General features: G+C 37.8%; 1 protein-coding gene across 3 annotated transcripts in view; it reads left to right on the top strand.

Annotated features, from left to right (window-relative positions):
- Positions 1–12,500, top strand: part of LOC107590966 (lysine-specific demethylase 7A-like) — a 34,035-nt gene that overhangs the window by 2,882 nt on the left and 18,653 nt on the right. For all 3 annotated transcript variants that reach the window (XM_016279936.1, XM_016279935.1, XM_016279937.1), the window contains exons 2-4: positions 11,189–11,274; positions 11,365–11,482; positions 11,655–11,815. In XM_016279936.1, coding sequence (XP_016135422.1) covers positions 11,189–11,274; positions 11,365–11,482; positions 11,655–11,815 — 365 coding nt within the window. The remainder of the gene's footprint in view (positions 1–11,188; positions 11,275–11,364; positions 11,483–11,654; positions 11,816–12,500) is intronic.

Genomic DNA, 12,500 nt, shown 5'->3' with positions numbered 1-12,500 from the left:
GACTTTTCCAGTCATTTAGTCTGCTTAAACTCTGCCCCTTTCTTACAATCCTCAATCTAATCAACAACTGATGGGGGAGAATCAAGTCCAACCCTAATTTTTTCATTCTTTTTCAGTAATTCGTTTTATTGAGATGTACATCAAAACACATTAGAAAATACTTGCCACTACTACTGTTATCATCATTTTTTGCGTCGACCAATCAACTCGTTCTCATAAAATTGCGGTATCGTAAGAATTAGTTAGGTGGTTGTACAAAAACTTTTAGCAAGAATAGGACTAAAAATATGGGATGTATAGGGGGAGGATCTCTAAGCAAGAAAGGCTTAGGGTCACATGGGGTCAGCAGATGTGTGCATGTACACCCCATCTAGCCTTACTCCCCCAAATATAGACTTGTTTGGTTTGGCTCCGAATTGCTCATAATTGGGAAATCCTTCTGCCTTATACAAAGAAGGCTTGACACTGGCCTAAACTCCTCCTGTTTGCAGATCATTCTGCCTCAACAATGTGCCTAACTTGAATGTGTGCACTCTTGACAGGAACATGAACACTTGATGAGCTTGCGAGAGAAAGAGGGCAAGTAAAGGCAATGCTAAAATACTTTCCCTCTTCTGGTCCCTCGGATTGGAAGGATGTTTTGGTGTTCAACTCATTATGTCCCATTAAATCCTAAATGTGCTTCTGAGTCTCAACAAAAGCCTAGTGTGAGTCGTTTTCAGACCTGAGACGCCCTGAAGATTAGTGTTGACTTATCAGGGCCTGGTTTGTTGACCCCGTCTGCTCTGTAGTTGGTTAATACAATGCAACTTTCATGTTTGTTACGAAAGTATACAGACAATAACTTATTTTATTTAAACATATATTGAATTAAAACACTTAAGATAAATCGTCACTATTTAGCCTATGTGGTAGTATCTATTTGATTTATACTATTGGCACTGTGCATGGTAGTAATGGGGGCGCTTCACAGATCCAATGGAGTCTGAAGTCTTTTGTTCAGTCCAAATATACTCTATTTTTTATGAATGCACTAGGGTATGTGTACAATGCATGTGACGTAAATGTCGTCATCAGCAATGTATTGTGTACTGTACACTTGCAGTCTGATTTTTGTAAATTGCACTTATTCCGAACCCTCAGCTTGCGTATGCGGCTTGAACTTCTTTTTTTTTTTTTTTGCACTAGTGACCCTGCCCTTTGTGTGGCAGTCCGAAAAGAAACAGAAGAGACTGAACAATGAAAAACTACTGAAGATGCGGCAATAAACGGCTGTGTTGATGAGCACTTGTGTGAGGGGATTACGGTATCCCTTTAGGTATTAAGGGATACCTGAAGCTCTAGAAATTGTTCGAAGACATTTTTAGCGGTAATAACTTATGAAATGAAATAGTGCAGACAGTGGACAAAAAGCCGCATTTGTCACATGCCAGTATTTGCACAATTAAGTATTCCTTGAAAGGGTATTTATTCAGTTGAACCTATACGCTAAGGGTTTGCATCAAATACTTTGGGCTGTAGACCACGCTTACAACTTTTTTTTTGCCCTAAAATGCTCTGTGTAAACCAGTACTGTATTTTTACAAATATATTGTATAGGAACAGTCTTAAAAAAAAAGTGGCAAATTAATTAAACATTTAAAAATGACTATTTTTATTGTATCTATCTTAAATATGTTAACAAGGCACTCATCACTCACTTTTTGTGAATGTAGTAAGACTCTCAGCTACGTGTTTTGCTTAAAGGTGGGGTAAGCCATTTCTGGTAGCCAATGTTGACATTTGAAATCACCAAAACAAAAACGCCCCTACCCCAAAAGGGTCTCGCCCCTATTTTGATAGCTCCGCCCCACACATACGTACGCAACCCAGGCAACGATTAGTTCTGTGAAACAAAGCAAAACCAATGTTACACCGTGTCTACACCGGACGCCAGTGGCGCGGTGTGACAAAATACTATGGAACTCATTATAATCAGTGATGCTGTCTACACCATAGATATATATCTATGGTTTACACTGGATGCGGCACGACACTACAAATCCCCGACAGAAAACTGCTGCTGCGTTCTATTCATGACGTATTGACACAAATTTCAAATGATTTTCAACGGTCGCTTTGTACTAGACAGACTTACGTGTAGACATGGTGTTTAGGCCTGGGCGATAAAACGGTATCAATATTTATCGACGGTACATCTCCGAAAACTATATAAAATTTTTCAATATAGTGCACGATATAGGCACGTGCTATGAGTGACGCAGACAGCACACACAAACACGAACTCATGCTGAAATGAGTGCTGTGCCTGCCTGTGATGAGGAGATTGTGAATAAAAAAATTAATATTAGTTGAATTTAAAATAAACATTTGCATTTAAATGTTAGGTGTGCGTCAGGGAGCATCATCAGTGGCGCACGAGATGTGGTGATAATGATGTAAGTGACGTTGTTGCATTTTAATGTTTTGTCTAGCCCTCGAGATGCGCTGCTGCTGTGTTAATATCTAATATGTTCAAAATATTAGAGAAATATAGAAGCTCAAAGTGGAGAAGATCTTGATTAGGTGAAAACCGAAACCAAGCCATTCACACAGATGCATTTTTAGACGGACAAATATGACTGCTGCACTCACGTCTCGCACAAGAGATGTAGCCATGCAAAGTTAAAACAGTTTAAACCTTTAGAAAACATGTCGCGACATTGTGGAGGTTTATTCCTTTTCACTACGTCTCTTATGTTTTTAAATGCAATCTGTGTGATTGGTACTTCGGCTCTTTGTATTAAGCAATGCATAAATACATGATGCTGTTTTGTTCATAATTGTTTATGCAATTTACGAAATTATATTTGATTTATGAGTTCATTTAGACGTAATGCAGGGTTTTTTTTATAGACATTGCTGCATTATTTTGCTCATTGCGCCCTCCTGTGGCCTCGGGAGACAAGCCAAAAGTTTCCTTCAGACCTATTTAATCTGTATATAAAACATTAGAAATTAGACATGTTTAATTTTTATTGCGAGTAGGGATACCTGAAGCTCTAGAAATTGTTCGAAGACATTTTTAGCGGTAATAACTTATGAAATGAAATAGTGCAGACAGTGGACAAAAAGCCGCATTTGTCACATGCCAGTATTTGCACAATTAAGTATTCCTTGAAAGGGTATTTATTCAGTTGAACCTATACGCTAAGGGTTTGCATCAAATACTTTGGGCTGTAGACCACGCTTACAACTTTTTTTTTGCCCTAAAATGCTCTGTGTAAACCAGTACTGTATTTTTACAAATATATTGTATAGGAACAGTCTTAAAAAAAAAGTGGCAAATTAATTAAACATTTAAAAATGACTATTTTTATTGTATCTATCTTAAATATGTTAACAAGGCACTCATCACTCACTTTTTGTGAATGTAGTAAGACTCTCAGCTACGTGTTTTGCTTAAAGGTGGGGTAAGCCATTTCTGGGAGCCAATGTTGACATTTTAAATCACCAAAACAAAAACGCCCCTACCCCAAAAGGGTCTCGCCCCTATTTTGATAGCTCCGCCCCACACATACGTACGCAACCCAGGCAACGATTAGTTCTGTGAAACAAAGCAAAACCAATGTTACACCGTGTCTACACCGGAGCGCGGTGTCGCGGTGTGACAAAATACTATGGAACTCATTATAATCAGTGATGCTGTCTACACCATAGATATATATCTAACTGGATGCGTGGATGCGGCACGACACTACAAATCCCCGACAGAAAACTGCTGCTGCGTTCTATTCATGACGTATTGACACAAATTTCAAATGATTTTCAACGGTCGCTTTGTACTAGACAGACTTACGTGTAGACATGGTGTTTAGGCCTGGGCGATAAAACGGTATCAATATTTATCGACGGTACATCTCCGAAAACTATATAAAATTTTTCAATATAGTGCACGATATAGGCACGTGCTATGAGTGACGCAGACAGCACACACAAACACGAACTCATGCTGAAATGAGTGCTGTGCCTGCCTGTGATGAGGAGATTGTGAATAAAAAAATTAATATTAGTTGAATTTAAAATAAACATTTGCATTTAAATGTTAGGTGTGCGTCAGGGAGCATCATCAGTGGCGCACGAGATGTGGTGATAATGATGTAAGTGACGTTGTTGCATTTTAATGTTTTGTCTAGCCCTCGAGATGCGCTGCTGCTGTGTTAATATCTAATATGTTCAAAATATTAGAGAAATATAGAAGCTCAAAGTGGAGAAGATCTTGATTAGGTGAAAACCGAAACCAAGCCATTCACACAGATGCATTTTTAGACGGACAAATATGACTGCTGCACTCACGTCTCGCACAAGAGATGTAGCCATGCAAAGTTAAAACAGTTTAAACCTTTAGAAAACATGTCGCGACATTGTGGAGGTTTATTCCTTTTCACTACGTCTCTTATGTTTTTAAATGCAATCTGTGTGATTGGTACTTCGGCTCTTTGTATTAAGCAATGCATAAATACATGATGCTGTTTTGTTCATAATTGTTTATGCAATTTACGAAATTATATTTGATTTATGAGTTCATTTAGACGTAATGCAGGGTTTTTTTTATAGACATTGCTGCATTATTTTGCTCATTGCGCCCTCCTGTGGCCTCGGGAGACAAGCCAAAAGTTTCCTTCAGACCTATTTAATCTGTATATAAAACATTAGAAATTAGACATGTTTAATTTTTATTGCGAGTTTGACTGTTAAAACTTGCTACAAGTGATTTTCGACATCACAACATTATAATGCACAGAATTAAATAAAGATATTCATTTTGAGATTTGCTAAATATTACATTTAAGAGTATTATTAATGTTATTAAAGATTATTTCAAATGAGAATTATATGACGGCAAAGATAATCTAAATGTAAATATATGGGTAATGAGCATGAACAATTAAAATACTCACTATCGGCTCAAACCAATCCTGCAATGTTTGAAGTAGCTTGCAAATTTGTCTTTATTAAATCAAATAATATGGTAAAAACATTAATTGATAAGTTACATGATGCTGTTTTGTTCATAAATGTTTATGCAATTTACGAAATTGTATTTGATTTATAGGAGTTAATTTAGATGTAATGCACGTTTTTTTATAAACAGTTATTTTCTTGCGTTGACAATTTAAATGTGCTGCATTATTTTGCTCATTGCACCCTCCTGTGGCCTCGGGAGACAAGCCAAACGTTTCAAAATCAGATATTTGTTTAATTTTTATTGTGTGTTTGACTGTTAAAACAAAAAAAACATTTGTTGCTTGTCTCAATAAATTGGGTTAATTTAAAAATGCAGTGGTTAAATTTAAACATTTTGTTTGTTTTAAAAAAAGGTTATAAAAGATGTCAATAATTATTGATACCAAACGATATAAAACATTATATCGTTGATAAATTTTTTAGCTATATCGCCCAGCCCTAACGGTGTTACTTACCTATTGAGAAGAAACAAAGCAACCTCAGCGTCCGATCGCAGGCCTTCCGCTCCTTGTCTGGTTCACGTAGGAGGGAAGTGGAGGAGGAGAGTGGGTGTAGAGTCATTCATCCTTAAACCTTTCCTCCCCCATCTGCTCGTGTGTCATCGCATGTCTGGCTGTGATACCCAGGTGACTTTATCGCAGTGTGAGCTGGAGTCACGGCACTGGTTCAGGACATCCCATTTGGGGAGAGATTTTATTCCAAGTGAATCATAGGGATGAAAGACAAACATCCGATGAATTCTACAGGCTTTAAATTGTTAATCTAATGTTTTCAGACCACAGTTGTATGGATCCACACTGCAGTCTCTCCAAAATCTTTGGATTTTGCAATCATAATAAACAGACATGTGCCAATTAATCAAATTTGAGCTGATATCAATAACATGTTAATGATTTTAATTGCTACAAGTGATTTTCGACATCACAACATTATAATGCACAGAATTAAATAAAGATATTCATTTTGAGATTTGCTAAATATTACATTTAAGAGTATTATTAATGTTATTAAAGATTATTTCAAATGAGAATTATATGACGGCAAAGATAATCTAAATGTAAATATATGGGTAATGAGCATGAACAATTAAAATACTCACTATCGGCTCAAACCAATCCTGCAATGTTTGAAGTAGCTTGCAAATTTGTCTTTATTAAATCAAATAATATGGTAAAAACATTAATTGATAAGTTTTTTTTTTTTTTACATGATTTTCTAAATATTAAGAACTGCATACAGTGGATGAATCTTTGTCAGCATCACTTTTAAAAGCATTTCAGTTTCTGAAAAAAGCTGCAACAAATTTAGTGATTTTAGGTTGCAGTTGAAAAAAATTGTATGAGTATGGTCTAACTGATACCGATAATGGACATAATTATTGATACCAAACGATATAAAACATTATATCGTTGATAAATTTTTTAGCTATATCGCCCAGCCCTAACGGTGTTACTTACCTATTGAGAAGAAACAAAGCAACCTCAGCGTCCGATCGCAGGCCTTCCGCTCCTTGAGTTCTTTACACGTGTCCTACTACTTGCCTTATTGCCTTAAGCCTTCTTTTGTTCCACAGACGTTTTCCTCTTTTGTTTTTTATCCACCATCTCTATCTTTCTGTCACTCGGCTCGCTAGTGTCCGTCCTGTGCACTGAACACTCTCTCCTCCACATCACGAGTAGACACGCCCCTTACTGCTGATTGGCTACAAGTTTGTTTTGCTATTCGGCCCGAATCAGTTTTCTAAAGCGTTTTTGAAAAATCGCTTACCCCACCTTTAACAACTCACAATATAGCATGGCATCCCATGCCTCGATGCTTACAGTAGTAAGTGACAAATAGTCAACCTACACAGTTGGTTACACAAAATAAAGGGAATAGCGTATGCTGGCCACTAGAAAAAAAATTATCAGAGGGTTCCTTTCTACACACTGTCTTGCTTTCTGTGCCTTTGGTTCTCTGGTGGGTAGTTAATCGGTAACTTAGGTGACGGGAAGGCTGACTCAACTCCAGGCGTGTGGCACACTGACCTGGTTCACATGGTGTTATGAAACCAAGACAGGGAGATAAAATGAGCACTTTGTATATCAAAAAGCATTATGGGAGGGATGGTTAAACTCCATGACAAAATGAGTGCAATAAAATGAAGATTGTTTAATGAGCCAGACATAATGTGAACGAAACGGGGTTAATGGAAAAGTGGAGAAGTACGCTGTAACGAAAAAGAGAAAAATATTTTCTTTACCACTTTAATCCTTTTAGGTGTACTAAATACTTTGTACAATCACAATGAAAATGTTTTTTTACAAAGTAAACTTGTACAGTTGGTGCTCAAAGAGCTTTTAGCTGGTTATTATGACATTGTTGTGCCGTTCACGTGGGCTGATCTCATAAATGCTATTGTTCCAACATAACTTTGAAGCATTATGGGACTGTGTGTCGATGATGTGCATAATGCATTGTGGGAGCCTGTTTGGTTCTATGGAACAAGTACAACTTTTATATTTCACTTAAGCAGATTGAATTGTATTGGTCTTTATGTTGCCCAAACTGCTGAGAACTTTAGTTCATTCATCAACTGCGGGACAAGATCTGAGTGCTCTATTCTCTCTCTCATTGTCTGGTTCACGTAGGAGGGAAGTGGAGGAGGAGAGTGGGTGTAGAGTCATTCATCCTTAAACCTTTCCTCCCCCATCTGCTCGTGTGTCATCGCATGTCTGGCTGTGATACCCAGGTGACTTTATCGCAGTGTGAGCTGGAGTCACGGCACTGGTTCAGGACATCCCATTTGGGGAGAGATTTTATTCCAAGTGAATCATAGGGATGAAAGACAAACATCCGATGAATTCTACAGGCTTTAAATTGTTAATCTAATGTTTTCAGACCACAGTTGTATGGATCCACACTGCAGTCTCTCCAAAATCTTTGGATTTTGCAATCATAATAAACAGACATGTGCCAATTAATCAAATTTGAGCTGATATCAATAACATGTTAATGATTTTAATTGCTACAAGTGATTTTCGACATCACAACATTATAATGCACAGAATGAAATAAAGATATTCATTTTGAGATTTGCTAAATATTACATTTAAGAGTATTATTAATGTTATTAAAGATTATTTCAAATGAGAATTATATGACGGCAAAGATAATCTAAATGTAAATATATGGGTAATGAGCATGAACAATTAAAATACTCACTATCGGCTCAAACCAATCCTGCAATGTTTGAAGTAGCTTGCAAATTTGTCTTTATTAAATCAAATAATATGGTAAAAACATTAATTGATAAGTTTTTTTTTTTTTTACATGATTTTCTAAATATTAAGAACTGCATACAGTGGATGAATCTTTGTCAGCATCACTTTTAAAAGCATTTCAGTTTCTGAAAAAAGCTGCAACAAATTTAGTCATTTTAGGTTGCAGTTGAAAAAAATTGTATGAGTATGGTCTAACTGATACCGATAATGGACCATATGGACATAAAATGACACCGTAAAACTTCTTGCCAACAGAAGCAGGATAGTGTTGATGGAATTTGCCTGATTATAAAGGAGATTAAGCCAATGAACAGTTAGCACCAGCTAGGCTTCGTCTGGGACGCCAGCAACTTTCTGCTTCCTGGTTCTACTTAGTTTTTCTTGCTGTTTCCGGCAATAATGAGGAGATCAAAGTAGAGACAGCAGCACATTCAGTCCTCTGCCTGTGTTCAAAGGCTGTCTTCTCTTTGAGCAGAATCACCTTTCTGCTCAAGTCCCCTGCTGATTTTAACAGCCCCATATAGCACAGTATCCACTCTTGATGTTAACTCTATTCTGATGGCGAAAAAGGAAGCGAGAGCCAAGGCGTTTACGGCAGCATCATTAAAACTCAAATAAGACTTTATTTGGGGAACTGGAAGAGTTGAACCGCTCTTGTGATACATGAATGCAGCAACATCCCGTAATCTCCAGAACATGAAGTGTCTATGTACAGCTTCTTCATTATCAGCAAATACCGCAAGGGAAAGCAAAGAAAGAACTGGCATGATGTCATTTCAAACTAAATTAGCCAAAACAAAACTAATTTAGTTTCGGGACATTTGCCAATTGCTGTTGGTGCAAGCATATTCACATTGCACCTATCAAATGCTTTCTTAACAGCTGTTTTCTCACCGATGACATTTTGTTGTGTTTTTATTTTGTTATTGAGAGGAAAGCACATAACACATATTTACATATTCATATAAACAACGCTTCCAGCAGCACAGCATTGTTCGCTAACAGTAAACTGCTGCTTAGGTATTTCGAACAAAAAGCAAAGAACGTAAAAACAAACTTCAACTATCACTGCTTATAGCTATTTCAGTCCTCTTCAGAGGCTCTGTGGACTACAGCATTTTATCTCCAGATTGTGGATTCAGTGAGGGCCTTAAGGCACAATATGTAAGATTTTTTTATTAATATCCAAAAACCACTAGAATAGCGTTATATATTTTGCTGACTTGTGTACTTACATTATTCCAAATGTTTCAAAGAATGTTTAAATCCAGAGAAATAAGCAATTTTAACTAGTGACACGGACCGTTTCCATAGTGTCATAACCCCTTGATTGAAACACCAAAGATGCTTTAATATGCTATGCATTTTATTAGACCGGTGACGACCGCACAGAGTAGCATTATAACAGAACTTTCAAACGTATCTAGTATGATAAAACAGCACTGCTTTTTTCCCCCACATACGCACGACCGGAAGGAGCGGAAGCGGTCGACTGTGGCATAATAAAAGCTCCGCTGCTTTCGAGCAGTGTGTCACGCTCGTTCAGCGGCCTTGTTTTGCTCGACGGCTTTCAGCCTCACCCTGCTTCATTCTACTACGTTAATAAATCATTAGCTCATCCATGAACATGATTTCTGCCCGAGTCCCGTCAGATTGCTTTGGCTGTGGGGATGAAGACAACAACTCCCATGATTCCACACTCAGTCACAGCGTCATCTAACTAGGCCTTTGTCTATTTGTTTATTTTGAATACGTGCCCTCTAGTGGCGAAAATTACATATTGTGCCTTTAAGGGCAACATGTGGGTCAGGGCGAGAATATTTGTGATGCAATGACACAGACTTTTGAGTAGTAGTTGGCTGTCAAGTCTACACCAGTGTGGCCTCAGCAAAAGAGTGTATCAAGAGTGCATAGTTACTGCACATTTGCGCTTTTCCGAATCATAAATTGATAAATGGGATACTTTTGCTCTATGCTTTTGTGGACTTAACAGACATATATGAGAGAAGGCCGCAAGTGCAGAATTTGAAAGAGGGGCTAAGTGTTGTTGTGCTCCGCTAAAGCGGCTCAATTTATGATTTTTAACAAACAAATTATAGTATTGGATTGTTCTTGCTTGACTAGAAAGAAGCTATTATGTGTAAGATACAGGAAAAGTAGAGCAAATATCACACTAGGCATCAGTAAACACGCATCTTTGAGCACTATTTGGTGTTTTCCTGTGTGGCCCCAGTTGTTTGACTCATCTCAGCATCCGTAAATCTCTTTCCGCTGGACTGTCAAAACTCAGCTAGCTGATTTCACGTGGTTGGCAGCGTGACTCTGAAATGAACCTCTGGAATGTGTGTTTGTGTGGGTGGCTGAATGCTATGGTTGTGGTTGCGGTTTGGCTTGTTTGGGGAGGTGATTTGGTCTGTGGTTTGAGTGACATGGATGGTGGTGGAAAGCCCACAATTGTGACGCAGTGCCCTGTTGATTGTATCACCGCTCACCCACACAATGTTTGACATAGACAGTGGTAAGCAATGTGAACTTTGTAGTATTTTCTGAAACGCTCAGATGATGACACCATTGTCCCATGCAACTTTCAACTGTCTCAGCATCATCTGCATTAACTCAGAATAAAACCTCACATGTTTGGTTACACATGACACTATAGATATTGTTTTTGTTTGTGTTAGTGAATGAATGTGAGGTAGTGTTGAGCTCTCATCCACGAAAAGTAAATCGTGTGGTAAAGTTCAAAATAGATCAATGCTTGCATAGCTAATGGCTGAAAGGATGCTGGCTAACCTCAAGTTTACATTTTTAAAGAATTACACTCGTTTGTGTTCTTTGCTAGTGGCTACTGCCACATTTACATGGTTGTGGCAGAATTATATTTATTGGGTTCTAATTCTGCTTGCCTTTTTTTTCAGTTGTGTTCAGGTAGTGGAGCACCATGCTGCTGATATCGATGTTTATCACTGTCCCAACTGTGAGCCCATCCATGGACCCTCCATGAGTAAGTGTGTGCATCTACATGTGTTTCCCCAATTTTTTTAGTTTTTGTGTTCCAGGATCAGTCTTATGAATGTTTCCTTCTCTTTCGCAGTGAAAAAGCGCAACAACTGGCACAGGCATGACTACACGGAGCCAAACGATGGCACACTCCCCGTGCAGGCAGGAACTGCTGTGTTTGTACAGCAACTCCAGGCCAGGAGCTTTGTCAGGTACAAGCACCTCTGGATAAAGTCTTGATTAGACGTTGAACTTTACTACTTTGACTTCGAATGTGTTTTTATGATATAATCACAATCATTAGTTACATCTCGTTACGGCTTTGGAATTTGCACCTACCTGATAAGACTTGCTGTTGATTTGTGTGTCTTGGCTGTTTCAAAGTGGCGATGAGATTCTGCTGCCGATGGATGGGAGCCAGGTGACCCAATGCTACCTGGAGAGGGAGGGCTTCCATTACCCCATTGTGGTCCATGATCTGGATGGACTGGGGCTTAAACTTCCCCCTCCCTCATTCACTGTCAGCGATGTGGAGCATTACGTGGGTAAGAGCTCAGTGTGTGTACACTGCATTTGCTGTCTATCAGATAACAGCCCGGGAGAGTGTCTGGCAAGTGGGGCACTAGAGCAAAAGAGACTCAATTAGATCAATAACACGTTTGGACTCATGACCAGACCCACATGAAATTTGTGCAATATATACATACATACATGCATTTATATACACGCATATATATTTCAAATAATTGCTGTTCTTTTAAACTTTCTATTCATCACAGAATCCTGGAGAAAAAAAAAAGAAAGAAAAAAAAATGTGTGTGTGTGTAAAATTATCAAATATACATATATATATATATATATATATATATATATACACATACACACACACACACACACACATGCTCACACTCACACTTATGTCTTCTTGATAAACAAATACAATATCTCTATAGATTAAATCATTTTCACACAATAAATAGTGATGTTTATTACACTATTTGTATCGTGATTTAAAAAAAATTTATTTATATGATTTTTCATAGCCTGAGTGAATCATAAAATAAAGTCTATACATAAAAAGGCATTTGAAAATTTGAAAAATAAATAAAGGCATGATAAAGTTTCTGTGATGGGCACCCAAGTGCCTGAAGAAATGCCCTTTTACTCGAACCTCTGTTTGGTTTTAATATCATCTTATTGAAGCTAACAAGTCGTTTTTTTGAACAACTT

The sequence above is a fragment of the Sinocyclocheilus grahami genome, unplaced genomic scaffold (assembly GCF_001515645.1).
Source record: "Sinocyclocheilus grahami isolate Dianchi unplaced genomic scaffold, SAMN03320097.WGS_v1.1 scaffold135.1, whole genome shotgun sequence".
NCBI lineage: Eukaryota > Metazoa > Chordata > Actinopteri > Cypriniformes > Cyprinidae > Sinocyclocheilus > Sinocyclocheilus grahami.
The sequence above is the reverse complement of the archived record's forward strand: the minus strand, read 5'-3'. Positions and strand labels throughout refer to the sequence as shown.